Below are 15,036 nucleotides of genomic sequence, written 5' to 3'. Positions count from 1 at the left end.
TTTTCTTCCGCGTGAGGCACGGTTGTGCTTTCCCGAGAGTCACGGCCGTGCCTCTCGAAAATGAAAAAAAACGCGTTTTCTGTTTTTTTTCTTTTGCGAGTCACGGTTTTTCTTCCGCGAGAGGCATGGTTGTGCTTTCACGAGAGTCACGGCCGTGCCTCCTCGGAAACGAAAAAAACGTGTTTTCTTTTCTTTTTTTCCTTCCGCGAGGGTCACGGTTTTACTTGCGCGAGAAGCGGCACGTTTGTGATTTCGTGAGAGGCACGGGCGTGCCTCTTTCGGAAAGGGAAAAACCCGTGCTCCCGGTTCGGTTTTTTCGTCCGGTTTTTTTCATAAAAAAAAATTCGTCAAAACCTATCAACATGGGATCTAGTTTGGAAGATCTCAACGCGAGGAATCAAATAGTGAAAGCGGTTTGAGAGATAAAACGTTTTGAATAAACGGATCTACGAAAAAAGAGAAAACTTTCAGGTTGCGACAAATGGCGCGCTGCATGTGCGCCACTTGCCGCAACCTGGGGAGTTGGAGTGATCTTTGTAACGAGTACTCCTCAATTAGTGATTTCGGCTTACTGCCTGGACCAGTCGAGTTGACCAGGACAGCAACCAAACAGGCCTATCTAAAATGGATATATGAATTGGGCACAACAAAAAAATTGCTAACAGGCACAACAAAAAATTCCCAATCATAAAGCATCACTTAATCTTCATAAATAGTGCGAGTACACATTGTTGCGCATTTATTTATAACACACAAAGTCTCGGCTCTTCCCCACTTATTATTAATAGAAGATTTCCACGATAAAACCACCGACATGCTACTGCCTTAAGCTCTGCAAAATATACTGTGCATACAGGTCCCTGCGGTGAAAAAAAGAAAAGAAGCGTCAACGTAAACCAAAAGACACATTCACCATCATCACTTATGAAACTAAAGGAAAAAATACATCTTGGCAGATATCAACACGAAACTGTACTTACATTGAATACTGAATGGCCTCGCGGGCAGTGGTCGCAGGTAAGAACGCATCGACAGCGACCTCCTTGTTCTCATTCTTCTTGTCTAGAAGTTACGGCTAAGGATGCGAAAAAATGTACCTCTAAATTATATACAGTAGTATATAAGATACTCTGCTACTGCATGTAACAAGGAAAACAAATAAATCGGATTATGCAGGATACAGTCCTCAAAGAAGCGCTTGATCTCTTGGAGGCGGTGAGGAGACAGCTCACTGATGTCATTGTAGTGACGGTATTCAGGATCATCGGCGCAGACTGCTATGATCTTGTCATCCTTTTCACCCTGATGACAACCAACCGCCATCCTCAGTAAAACAAGGTAAGGCTATTTTCGTTCATCTCCCATTACCGTGCAGAGAATGAACAAGGAATACCTGATCAATCATGGGCATAAGGCCAATTGCTCTAGCTCGGAGGAAAGAACCAGGAATAACAGGCTCCTGTGAGAGATAAAAGAGCAACACAGTGATCACTACCCCCTCTGTTTCAGTTTATAAGGTCTGCACAATTTGTCTCAAGTCAAACCCATAAATTTTGACCATGATATTGTCAAGTTTATGAGTGCTCAACTTAAGACAAACCAGATCAGCCTTATAAAATAAAAAGGAGATATATTATGCTTGGAGTGCATGAACATCGGAAGACTAACCTGCATCAGGACCAACACATCCATTGGATCGTTGTCTTCACAAAGTGTCCTCGGAATGAAACCATAGTTATGAGGATATACAACTGATGAGTACAGAACTCTATCAACCTGTCATGTTGTATAACATAATAACGAAACTACATTATGCTTTGACGAAAAATAGCAAAATAAGTTAACTCATGAGTACAAGACTAAATCAATTTAGCAAGCACAGCAACAGAGGTGCATTATGCTGGTGGATGCTTTTGAATTTATCATTCCTTACACAAGTACAGTAAAAAATATTAAAGCAATTCATTGTGATGCAACAGAAAGTGTTGATCAATAGATCTTATATACAACCAGAACACACCTTAATCAGTCCAGTTTTCTTGTCAAGCTCATATTTTACTTTGCTTCCCTTTGTGATCTCAACAACCTGCAGTAAGATATACAGGTAAACAGTTAACTTCATGAGTTAGAAAGCACTGCCAGGACCAACTTTACATAAAGAGTCTAGCATCGTTAACAGAAATACCAAAGACCACTCAATATACGTGTGTGTTACTGAGAAGCAATTTTGCTAAACAGTAGATTAAATGATAAATGCATCTCAATGTTGCACAACTATATATCAACTGCTCAATAAAGTTAACATGTTGTTGAAAAATTGTACGTTGGGAAAAATGGTTAGATTAAAAGCGCTTCTCTTTCAATTTCAAGCCTAGAAACTAGTGCTACAATTCGTAAGTCACAAAAATAATAATATCAAGGGACAAAATTCCGGAGGTAACTACAGGTCTAAAATCACAGTGACAATTTTACTTGTATCACAATCATAGACCCAATCCAGCCAAAGGAGATTTAAATAGTTACAGAATCAACAAATCAAGTAGAGGCATGCTGAAGGCAGTGATACCAGGTTATCAACAGATAGTGCACAACTGCACATCCAATACTAATCATACTACCATCATGAGCCTCAATATTGATGATAGGCCAATTGAATTCAGTATAAGTATAAAACAGTGAGAACCGGTAGCTGAATTCCATGTATCATGCTATTTTTATTTTCATATGGTGGGTAGATTTGTGTGCCATTTAATACTGATTGCTTCATTTTAACATTTTAACTGGCATGTCTATACACTACTGAACTGAAACGGATGAGGAAAACGTTGAATTGTTACCACAGGCTCTTACAATTGCAATACTGATCGAACATCCAGTTATTTTGATTCAGACATAGCCCAAATCACCTTTTACCAAGCGCAACCTTACATAAACTAAAAAGAGGCTGTCTGGTATATTCTGGTTGTCACTTTCAGTTTAAGAAATATTTCAGCAACGACAGAAATTCAATATATTTCAGTGATTTCAGTTTGCATTTTCGCCAAAGGGCCGTAACATTCACTTGAATTATTTGAAAAATATTTGAACTCATGTGTACCACTAAAATTACTGAAATATTTTAACGAAAGGTAAATATTTCACTGAATTTCATCGAGATCTCACTGAAAGTGAAAACCAACTGTTGCCTACTTCCTAGTACAGATTGCAATGAAGCATCAAAATTGTGCTTCAGAATCAACTGCATCCTGCAGAGAACCTACTCCCTGGTCCAATAATCCCCTGCCACCACTTGCCCAAGAACCAACTTCCTAATTTACTTTGCGACAAAAGAACATCAAATATCTTAACTGACGAAGATGTTCAGCCGGCAAGGCAAAAAGATGGTACTTACAACATTGAACACCGCTGGAGCCCCAGGGCCTGTCCACCAAACACTCAATCAGCAATTCAGCATGCTTATTTTTTTATGAAGGCATTCAGTAATGGAGAAAAGGCGGCTCCTCCTCCTCACCAATCTCGAGATCATGCCACGGATGCGCGGCCACCGCCCTCCTCGACAGCGACGACAGGATCCTCTCGTTGAGCTTCGGGGCTGGCCGGCTCTGCGCGCTCGTCGAGTCCTCTTCGCTCATCCTGCTGCCTACCAAGATGAAGCCACGAATCAGACCTCGGAAGAGGAACACGTCCCCTTACAGAATGAAACAGCACGCATGTTGGTTTCATCCGGCGAAATTTCATGGTAGATAGTTTCTTTCCCTGCTCGAATTAAACACTGCCAGCTACAGAGTTCAGGGGCACGCCCGTGCACAGCAGCAGAGCAGAGTAGCCCCTTTTGACCTGATTGGTGCTTGGTTCCTAGCCACGCCTAGATCGAGTCTCCGCGAGGAACATGAACAGATCAGCCGCACAGAACACGGAGAGATCGAACCGGAGTTCGCCGGCGGCGAAATCGGGACAAGACAGAGCAAATCGACAGTGGCGCATAGCTAACCGCCTTGTATCGGATCGACGCGATTGAAAAGAAGCTTTTGGGTCACCTGCGCTGCGGTTGGAGGCGGCCTCTTGAAACGACGAGCGGCGGCGGCGGCGGCGGCGGCGGGGGGAGGAAGAGTAGATTGACTCCTCTGCTCTGCTCACTCTGCCGCAGGCGCTTAAAATGGCAGGGAGTGAATGCTGATTGCTTTGGCTTTTCCAGCCAGCACCCTGCTCTACTATTTAGTGACAGATCAGTCCCTGGGTAGAGTCTAGCCTAACGAGTAACCACTACGTACTCATCTCTTTGTATTTTTATGCTGTCCAACTATATATTAATACTCGTGTGTCACTCACATCTCCTTTGTATTTTGAAATGAGGACAAAGTTTGGTTAAAAGCAAAAGATGGCCAAGGGGGTAAAAAATGAGCATGTCTCTCTCAAGGAACATAAAGAAAAGGACCACATTATTGTATCCATGTAAAAGAGGCGCACGCACCCATTAATTTATCAATCTGGCCATATAGGCTGCGACATTTTGTAACCACGGGTTGCACTAGTTTAGTGATAGTGTTGCGAGTGCTAGATACACGACGGAAACAGTTTGTTGTTTTCGCTCACAAGGATCATGGTGTCCACCAACTTGTTGTTCGAAAATCCGAGCCGCGGTTGATTCGTCGGGGACAAGCAATCACAATACGACACCTAGATTTGTTAGTGAGTTTAGCCGACATGACTTCATCCAAGAACATGACTACGCATGCTCCTAGTGGACAAATTAAGATGAAGCATACCCACCTTGTATCAGATCAATGAGAAGGAAAAGAAAGTTTCTGAACCGGAGGAAGGGTCATCTGCCTTGCGGTTGGAAACCGCTCGACGGTGGCGGTGGTACTGGGAGGTAGAGGCGAGAGAGATCAAATCAAGCGCTTGAAATAGAAAGGAGTGGATGTTGATTGCTTTGGGTTTTAGTCACCATGCTGCTTTATCCCTCTATTAGCATATCAGCCCTAGGTATGTAGTAAGTGGGGGAGTAATATTCAAGTGTCACACATATCCCTTTTTGTATTTTGAAATGAGGACATGGTTTGGTTAAAAGGAAGCTGGCCGGAGAGGGTACAAAATGATCATGTCTCTCTCAACTCTCAAGGAACAAAAAAAGCACCTTTGTCTATCCATTTTGTTCTTTTCTCCAAAAGACTAAGTGTCCACTTGCTTGGATGAACAGGGGCAGATGTGATGATTTTAGCTCTGTGTTGTGCGTCTTGCGCAACAAAGATAGAAATATGTGACTTTGGTTTCCGATAAAAAGACGAGCGCATCGAGTAGAATTTCTTGATGTTAATTTTCGAAGGTGATGTGTGTCGTCTTATTCTTTCTATTTAGAGCTTGTACCATTTCCCTTTTTTATTGGGAGAAGATAATACATTCGAGTAAATTGACGAGGAGACCCCCCCCCCCCTCCCCCCAAAAAAACTTTGAAAAGAAATCGAGAATTTAAACTCAAGTTGGGTCCTGCCATGCATGAGGCCCCTGGCATGCTTTAAGTGTGTGTGTGTGTGGGGGGGGGGGAGGGGTTGCGCTTAATTTTGTTCAACAAAAAAAGACATCTAGGCTAAAATTTGGGTTAAGGTTTAGCTTGCCCATGAATTGACTAGCATTGGGAAGAAAATACAAGAGCTGGTAAAAATGGAAACATTGACATTGGATTCATGTTAAAAAAACGTAAGGGCATCTACAATCAGGTGTCTCAAACGACTGGGCGGACGACCACGTCAGTGATCGGTCAAAAAAAAGCGACTCAAACGAGCGCCTCAAACCAGTCTCAGATGCCCAGGCTGACTGGCACCCCTCATATTGAACCCAGATCTGGGGTGGATCCGGAGCGTGGTGGACGCGACCGGACGCGTCCGCCATGTCGGACCTGATAGCCCGACCCCAACAAAAATTGCACCAAACCTTACCTTTTATGTGTACGACACATTGTTCAACTAGGTTTTTCGATTATTTTTTCTAAGTAGCTTGATGAAATGATGCAAAAAGAGATCTCATACTTAAAACACAACTCCCTCACTGTTAGTAGGGGGCATCAATACGTGCCTTGAGAAGGGTTCTAATTCATATCCTCATCAAAGCGAGCATTGATAGCCCCTACTAAGAGAGAGAAGTTTGACGCTTTGCACGACGTGGCTATTTAAGCAAGTCGCATCGCACCTCCGTCGGCGAGTTGGGACTAAAAACCCCAACCATGCCGGCCCAACACGGATTTTCTACACTGAAAATCAAATACGAACAATTTATTTGGTGTTTAAACAACCCGCCGGTCCAACACGAACTAAAACTTTCAAAATGACCGGCGTGCATGTATTTGTTGTTCTAAATATAGGGGTTGTGGTTGCAAATAGTGAAATTTAAGCCTCGTCGGTCACTGTCTACGGGTGCGTCCCGACACGTCCGCGGGTGGACCGGAATTTGCCTATCGTGGTTGTAGATGCTCTAATGTGTAAAAATGGGATTGCCAAAGGATGCAAGCTTAGCAATGACGTAAATATACTAATGGTAGTACCAACTAACACTACAGAAAATTTCGCACATGCACGTGACATTTGCAACCGTGCATGAACTTTACTGTAACAGGATGAAAATAGTAGCTCCCGAAAAAAAAAAGATAAGACGTAGAAATTTTCACTACAACAGCACTTTGGGTTGGACCTGAGTGGCCGATATTGATACTCCAGAAGGGAAGGGAAGCATTCACTGGCCACTAGGGCTGCAAACGAGTCGAGCTCGAACGAGTTGGAGTTGGCTCAGCTCAACTCATATGAAAATTCGAGCGAGCTCAAACTGAGCGAAGCTCATGATCGACCTGTAGAACATGACTCGTGCTCAGCTTGTAACGATCTCGAGTCGATCTCGAGCTAGTTTCGAGCTATATAAGATGGTAAAAATTATAAAACTATGAATGAAAAACAAAAAAATAAGGCGAATATACTAGGAACCTTTGTCAAAAATATAGGATATTTAACACATAGTCGACCACGTGCCATAATTAGACCTAAATCTTCTCTGCACTTAATTAAGTTTCCATATTCATTGGTAAATAAAATGGAAAAAAATTATGGACAACATATATGGTAACAAATTATCTTATTTCCATTTAATATATGGCATGATCATTTAATATAATGATATTCTGTCGAGCTATCGAGCTAAAATTGAGCGAGCCAACATTGGCTCAAGATCGGCTCGTTTCTCGGTCGATCTACACAAAGTGTTCAAACTCAGCTCGTTTCTTTTAGAGTCGATCTCGAATCGAGTCAAAAAACGAGTCGATCTCGAGCGGCTCACGAGCTTCGAGCTTTTCTTGCAGCCTACTGGCCACACGCTGTCCACCGGAGACAGAGGACGAATGGCAATAGTACCACCTCGCTAGACGAGTGACTCCCGCACCAGCATATAAACCCAGCACCCGCGGTGCGCGTCGGCCGAGCGTGGTGGCGTGCGCTTGTGACTCCAGCCTTGGAGGGCCAGGGAGTTGGTACGTGGGTTGGTGGGCTCGAGCCCGTGGCACTAATGGTCGTGTTCCTCCTGAAGGAGTGAAGTTGCCATCGGATGAGATCTGATTACACGGTTTCGCTTTTCAATCGGTTTTATTTTGTACTTTTCAGAAAACGTGAATATTTCTTTAATTTTTTAAATAAAATTGAACATTTTTTGTTTTTTGAATTTTTTTATACATTTACAACATGTTCTGAAGACGAACATTTTTGGAACACATGTTTTAAAAAATATATGATTTTTTATTTCGTGGACAATTTTCAATGTATATTTTTTAAATGGAATTTTTTTTGGGAATGTGTGAGCATTTTTTAAAGCGTGAACGTATTTAAAAATGTGAATAATTTTTTAAAGCAACAACAATTTGAAACACTCTTTATCTTAAAAATGTGAACCCCACGTCCCAATAGGAGGAGTCCTCGGCGTAGTCCGGGTAGCCGTGTAGTTCAAAATCTAGGGCAGCACGACGAAGGCGGATCTCCTCCATCCACGCGCGGGCTGACCGAGGCACCACCGACACCGGCACCCTGTAAGGGTTGAGGTGCCAACCATGCGGCAGGTTGACATTCCGCTACGGCGCCGAGATGCAGTTCTGCCAGTGGTAGACACGCTGGTGGACCGGGAGGTAGTGCCGCAGGCACGGACGCTCAGGTTGGCGTGCCCCCAACATCGACGGCGTGTTGGTGAAGTTCGCAAAAGCCGCCTTGCGGTCATGCTTGCCATGGCCGGGCTAGCCGCTGCGTTTGAAAATACCAATGGGCATGGCCGGCATCGTAGATGGCACGTTGCTCCGCACCTGACGGAGCGCCGACAAAGGCGTCGGCGTAGGCTGCACCTCCGCCATGGCGGCATTGGACTGCGTCTGCGCCTGCTCCATGGTGAAGCCGGTGTGCACCGGAGGTGCGGGAGTCGGGACGGTGTCGTTGGAGCCCGTCTCCGTCGTGGTGTTGTCCTCGTCGTCAGAGACCTCGAGCGAGCTGGCCGGCAAGCCGGCCTCGATCCGCCTGGCACGGCGGCTATGCTAGGCGGCGGCAAGGGCCACCGCGTGCTTCATCTCCGACGACAGACTGTCCCACTGTGCTTTCCCGCTGGCAGTAATGGTGAATGCAGTGCAAGGGAGGAGGATGTGGAGGGACTTGTAGTGTGGTGTGGAGTTAGCCGGGTGTGGCCGCCTTTATATAGCGGATTCCGTTGAGGCGAGGCATCCGAGTGCGTCAATGCGCGGGGCCAGAGTGGGTTTCTTGGTCGGCGAGCCTGCTTAATAGTGGCAGGCGGCTGGATAGCGGCATTGAACAGGCGCGGTAGATATTTGTCTTGTCCCGTTCAGTCACGCGTCTCCGTCACTGAACATGCGCGGACACCGGAGACGCGTCGCGGGTGGCGCCCTAGGCCGGCGTGCCGCTTCAATGGCGTAGGCAGTGAGAGGCCGTGTCCGCCCTGAGCCGTCTTCAATGTTCAGCGATGCGCTCTACAGCGGAATGAATGCGGGCAGCTGGCGCCGGACGGGAGCGCACGTAGGAGGGGGCAGGGTTTTTGGTGGGCTAGGGTGGTCAGAAGCGGGCTTGGGATTTGATCCAGACTCCCGCAAACCTCCCCCACTTTTGTCCCGGTTTGCGGGAGAAATCACGACCGGACCGCCCCGCAAACCAATACAGGTCGGCGTTGGATGGCTTCCGCGGTCCAGACAACGCGGGAACGGCATTGGAGATGCCCTAATAAAGAAATATATTTCCATGCATGGTTGCATATGGTGGGGTCCTTTTGCATGCATGGTTGCATATTGAAGCGGGTCGTATCCTATTCATAATTATATGGTGATGTGACATGCTTGCATGGTGAGATAAAATAAGATAGTGAGGACGAATTTCTTAGATATATAGGATTTTTGAAGAGAACCCGACTGTCAAACTTCTTAGGTAGATAGTGGGCCCGCTTAGCATGCTACACTTGGCTATCAAACCAACTTTGTGGTAACGTTTTGAAAATTTTGAAACTATGATAGTTGTTAATTTGGAACCCTCACTTGAATCGTGGTAGTTTTATACTTCACAGTTGAGTTTTTTCAGAAAAAGACATAAACACCTACCTACCCCGCCGACTGTATCTACTTTCACCGTTCAGTTTTTTCTTTTCTTTTGAAGATGTTCACGGGTTTGGTTTTGGCTTGAGCTGATCGCCTGCTAGACCGTTCTCGTGAACATCGGATAAATAATATAATACCACATCGCTAATGGAGAGGCTCCTGCAGCAGCATATAAACCCAGCGCCCGTGCGTGTCATCGGCCGAGCGTGGCGGCGCGCGCTTGTGTCTCCAGCCTTGCTTGGAGGGCCAAAGAGTTGGTGCGTGGGTTGGTGGGCTCGAGCCCGTGTCAGTTAAATGGCTGCCCTGCTGGAAAGTTTCCTCAGGATGACGAGGCGCCCGGTATATGGCGCTCGGACGGATCGTGGCCGTTGATGGCCGATCGCGTTGCTCCCACCATCAAGATGAGATCGATCTCATGATGGCTGGCCCAAGTGGTTGGCCCTAGAGGCCATCGGGCGTTGTGCCGTGGGAACACCTTCCCTGGCCGTAGCCTAGCCGGTTTCTGATCTTGGGCTTCCACGGGCGGCGGGGCAGGCTCAGTTGTTGGCCCGGCTCGTGGTACACCGGTTCGCTCATCCAACCCCCGTACCAACTCTTTTGCATTTTTATATTTTTCTACTTCATGTGTTCGTATGTTCTCCATTAAAAAAAACAAATCTCTTCCTTTTTTTCTGCTCCTAAGACTGCCACGTCAAGTAAGTTGCTCGTTGCTGAATTTCAAAGGTGCTCATCGACTTATTCTCCCCATTTACAACTTAGACCAGTTCCTTGTTTGCATTGTATTAGGAGAAACCACTGAATTTCTTGTTTTCTCGCGTCGCCAATAGATCAAACGCTCCCCTCGCGTCGCTCCCCCCGCGATCGACCGAGGGAGCGACCCTAGCCGTCGGTGCCTCAGGCCCCCCCGCCCCTCTTCTCCCCTCGCCGCCGCCGATCCGCGCCGCCGGGCAAAGCCCGGTAGGTGCTGGCGGCGGCGGGGCCCCATATCCTCCTCGCGCAAGGGCTCGTCGCGGGCGGGCGTCCTCGAGCGGCAACATCGCGTTCATCTGGGGCGCGGCGGCGCGCGGGCAGGTCCGGCGGTGGTGCTGCGGTGCCTCGTCCTGCGTGTGGAAGGCCGGTCACGGTGGGGGCTGCGGGATCACCCGGAGGCGCACATGGGCGACTCCGGTGTTGGATCCGCGAGCAACAGGTAGGGCGGCGTCCCTTGCCTGTACGGCGGCGACTAGATCCATGGCCGGCATGGTGCTCTTCCCCTCGGTGGAGTCTATGTCTGGAGATGGGCGTCGGAAGCCGCGGATCTGGCGTCCCGTTCGGACCCACCCCGGAGTGTCAACCAGTGGCGCGTGGAGGACCGGTGAGGGGCGGCTGGAGGCTCCCTGCCGGCGTGCCGACGGCGGCTTTGGTCTTCACGGCGAAGCTCCGTTCGGTTTCAGTCGGCTGCGAGAACGGGGGGTCGTGATTTCCGGTGAAAATGGCGCCGACTACGGTCATGGCGGACGATGGCGGCGTCTATGACGTCGTTCCCTTCTAGAGGCATCGTTGTTGTAGGTCATGGCGCCCCACTCGTGATGCTCCGTGGGAAACCCTAGATCTGGGTCTACCGGATCGGACGATGATGGCACCTTCGATGCCGTTGTCCCTCCTCGTGCGAGGGCTCGGCGCGGGCGGGCGTCCTCGAGCGGCGGCGTCGTGTTCATCCGGGGCGCGGCGGCGCGCGGGCAGGTCCGGCGGCGGTGCTGCGGTGCCTCGTCCTGCGCGTGGAGGGCCGGTCATGGCGGGGGCTGCGGGTTCACCCGGAGGCGACATGGGCGACTCCGGTGTTGGATCCGCGAGCAGCAGGTAGGGCGGCGTCCCTTGCGTGTGCGGCGGCGGCCAGATCCATGGCTGGCATGGCGCTCTTCGCAACCGGTGGCACTTGGAGGACCGGTGAGGGGCGGCTGGAGGCTCCCTACCGGCGTGCCGACGGCGGCTTTGGTCTTCACGGGGAAGCTCCGTTCGGTTTCAGTCAGCTGCGAGATCGGGGGGCCGTGATTTCCGGTGAAAATCGCGCCAACTACGGTCATGGCGGCATCTATGACGTCGTTCCCTTCTAGAGGCATCGTTGTTGTAGGTCATGGCGCCCCACTCGTGATGCTCCGGGGGAAATCCTAGATCTGGGTCTACCGGATCAAACGATGATGGCACCTACGACGCCGTTGTCCCTCCTGGGGGCATCGTTTTGGAGCACATGCTGGCTGGAGGGGACAAGAGGAGGAGCGGTGTTACATCTACAGCAAGGCCGACGGCGGATCCGGCGGCATGGCGCCGCGAAGGTTCGACGATGGGCGCGTATTGGAGATGGACTCGCACAGGAGGAGGCAACTGTCTGGCGTCATGGTGGCGTTGATGGCAGAGAGGCTTGGCGAGGTTGGTGCATCAATTCTGCTCTGAGGATGGACCGAGGGAAGATGGAGGTGACGACCCTTGCAGCGTGCGGTGCTCACTGGGAGTGTGCCAGACCGGTGTGGGACCCAATTCTGGTAGTGGCTTGGATGGGATACCCGGCTTTAGATGTTAGGCTTTGGTGTGATGTCTGTTTGGTATTAGGCCCGGACATTCGGCACGGCTTCATCAAGGGGATAGGAGTAGCAACGATGTTGCCAAGATGGTGACTTCAGGATTATTGATGTATCACCTTGTATGGTCTTTGTGAATAATTAATAATATGGATGCATGCATTGTCCAGATGCAGAGGCCGGGGGTGCATCCTCGTTCGACCAAAAGCCAGTGGTGCTCGATTGCTGTGAAGGAGTAGCCCTCTTCGATACCCGTGGACGCGCACAGGCGCCTCCTGCATTACCTCGGCAGCGACGATGACAACACGTCGTCGCGTAGCTCCATGACATCGGCCGATAAGGCGGTTTGGCGACCCAATGCACACCGCCGGGCCATGTTCGCGACGTCGGACATCGCGCACGGACTATCTTTGTGGACCTCGACCTTGCATTGGCCTAGGTCGAGGACTAGTCCAGGACCACTGCGAAGATGTCTGTGCGGCCTTAGCGACCAACTCGTCAAGATTTGGGTGGCGGAGTCCCTGTGCGGCACTGCCCTTGTCGCCGACAAGGGCAAGTTGAGGATGTGTCACGAGCACCGGTGGGTGGTCAATCAGGGGTGTTGCGGCCCCAACGCGCCCTACCGCTGCTACAAGGATCATGACGACTCGGACTCTGATGGTGACGGCGACATAGCAGACAACGATGGAGGTGCCGCCGGCCAGGTAGGCCATGCGTACGAGGTCACCGCCCGGTATCTCGTGTAGTTTTTTTTTCAAAATTCAGTTGACCTTGTCTAATGTTGTTCGATTCGAATGTAAAATAACAAACTTCCTTCAATTTTGTCCGGTTTGCATGAATTTCATCTTTTTGTCCAATTTCCATTTGAAATGTGCGCAGACATTTGATACTTGCGGTTGGTGGTCCCCCCCCCCCCCCCGCCTATTCGTATCCGTGGTGCGTTCAAACATATTTGTAGGCGTTTTGTATGCCCGATTTGGGTCGCCTTTGGAGATGCCCTAAGGGCCAGTTTTTTGGGCAATTCTCCCAGAATTGACCCCCTCCCCAGCTTCTTCCAGAATTGCCACTCCATTTTTTGGGTCTTTTACATCTGTGTCCCTAACTCGAACCCATTACTCAGATTTGCCCCTAATTTCAAAGCCTGCTCAAATTTGCCCTTCTGCCGTTAAGCGACCTTATAGAAATGCCCTTCCGCTCCGTTTCCATCCGGTCAAAGGCCTTTGACCGTCAATGGGACGTTTTTTTGGACATTTCTACCCCTCCCTCCATGTGTCACTTACGTGTGGGACCCAGTCAAACAAAAATAAAAAGAAAAGGCTCTCTCTCTCCTCTCTCTGCCTTTCTCACCTACATGTGGGACCAAAATGAAATCTCTCTCTCTCTCTCTCTCTCTTAATCCTTACATGTAGGACCCACCCTAAAAAAATCTTCCCTGTCTCTCTCTCTCAACTCCGGCAGGGGCGCACGCAACTAGCAGCAGTCTCGCCGGGGTGAGGTGCTGCACGGCTCCGGCCCCTTGTGACCTCCTCGACCGCCCCCCCCCCCCCCCCCCCCCCCCGCGCGCCCTCTTTTCTCTCTGCCACGCGACAAAGACGTGGTCCGCGGGAATCATGGCCGTCCGCCCCAGTGCTGCTCGTCGTGCAGGCAGCCAACGGGAACCCCACGACCCGTAGCCTTGTCCAGGGGATCCGCCTGTTCGTCCTTGACTTCCACACCAAATTAATTGAAGTATAACACCTAAAATATCAGTGTGGCTGATGTCATCTTCTCCCCCTCCGATGATGCTTTGCCGCGCCTCGATCTCCTCTGCAACGCCGTCCCTATGCTCTATCTTGGCTGCCTCGTCGACATCTGGTGCTTCTAGACCCTGTGGACCCCTCGCTATGGAGCCTTTCATTCCCGAGCCACCGTGTCAGCGTCACCTCGCTCCGCCGAGCGCCGTGGATGACGAGGTCGTCGCTTTGGTGAATCCCAAGCCTCCTGGATCATGCCTTCATCAAATAAGTGAGCCACTTATGTGTTTGCTCACGTTCTTTAGTCCCCTCTCGGCCTCCCCCTCTGTAGCTTGCCCGTGCCTAGCGCCTTCCGCCGTTGCCACGGGACCTCGTCGCCGGCGAGCTTCCTGGCTGCTCTACAAACTCCCAGTGCCCTTGCAGACCACCCCGTGACCCCGCCTTGCTCCAGGACCGTTCACAGCTCGCCCTAGCATGCTCCCGCACAGTCCCGAGCCAAACCCGGAGCGCCCGTGCTCGCCGGAGTTCAAGCTCCGTCGTGTAGATGAGAGGTGGGCCCGCACCTAAAATAAATAAGTGAGTACCATTTCAGAAAACAATAAAACAATGACATGTGGGCCCCATGTGAAATTGATATTTTTTCTTTTCGGTCCCACGTGTAAGTGAGACAGGCAGAGAGAGCCTTTTCTTTTTATTTTTCTTTGAGTGGGTCCCACACGTAAGTGACACATGGAGGGAGGGGTAGAAATGTCCAGAAACGTCCCGTTGACGGTCAAAGGCCTTTGACCGGACGGTAACGGCACAGAAGGGCATTTCTATAAGTGCACATAACGACGGAGGGGCATTTTTGAGCAGGCTTTCGAGTTAGGGGAATATCTGATTAGGTGGTTCGAGTTAGGGACAGAAATACAAATGGCCCTTTTATTTATAATTCCTAGCTAGTTAAGGTCTAATTAGCTAGAAATTGTAGAAAAAATGAAGTGACGATTCTGAAAGAAGCTAGAGAAAGGGTCAATTTTTGGAGAATTGCCCAAAAGAAGCGGCCGTAACTATATTTGAGCGAGAGGTAGTAAGGCTTGTTTCCTGTTTAGCTCAACCAGGTGTTTTCCATTTCAGTTGGTAGTTATCAGCAACG

At 49.4% G+C, this 15,036-nt stretch overlaps 1 protein-coding gene across 3 annotated transcripts; it reads right to left on the bottom strand.

Annotated features, from left to right (window-relative positions):
* Positions 1-678: 678 nt before the first annotated feature.
* Positions 679-4,186, bottom strand: LOC109758741 (soluble inorganic pyrophosphatase). 3 transcript variants are annotated; one of them, XM_020317606.4, is made up of 9 exons: positions 4,038-4,186; positions 3,512-3,633; positions 3,392-3,420; positions 2,021-2,086; positions 1,669-1,776; positions 1,394-1,459; positions 1,182-1,302; positions 981-1,062; positions 679-860 (listed from the first exon to the last, which is right to left on the bottom strand). In XM_020317606.4, the coding sequence occupies exons 2-9, from the start codon at positions 3,630-3,632 to the stop codon at positions 818-820; spliced, it is 636 nt and encodes a 211-aa protein (XP_020173195.1). In that variant the 5' UTR covers position 3,633; positions 4,038-4,186; the 3' UTR covers positions 679-817. The 3 variants fall into 3 exon arrangements, with proteins under 3 accessions (XP_020173195.1, XP_020173196.1, XP_020173194.1); XM_020317607.4 differs by having other exon boundaries at positions 3,512-3,636; positions 4,038-4,180; XM_020317605.4 differs by having other exon boundaries at positions 3,512-3,640; positions 4,038-4,148.
* Between the last annotated feature and the right edge of the window lie 10,850 nt (positions 4,187-15,036).

This window comes from Aegilops tauschii, chromosome 2 (assembly GCF_002575655.3).
Source record: "Aegilops tauschii subsp. strangulata cultivar AL8/78 chromosome 2, Aet v6.0, whole genome shotgun sequence".
Lineage (NCBI taxonomy): Eukaryota > Viridiplantae > Streptophyta > Magnoliopsida > Poales > Poaceae > Aegilops > Aegilops tauschii.
Note: the sequence above shows the minus strand (reverse complement) of the source record. Positions and strands in the feature narration are given on the sequence as shown.

Coding starts and splice junctions, on each gene's coding strand:
- LOC109758741 (XM_020317606.4), bottom strand. CDS start 3,632: ATGAGCGAAGAGGACTCGACGAGCGCGCAGAGCCGGCCAGCCCCGAAG. Junction 3,421..3,511: donor GTGGCATGATCTCGAGATTG/GTGAGGAGGAGG, acceptor TTTGGTGGACAG/GCCCTGGGGCTCCAGCGGTG. Junction 1,777..2,020: donor AGAAAACTGGACTGATTAAG/GTGTGTTCTGGT, acceptor ACAACATGACAG/GTTGATAGAGTTCTGTACTC.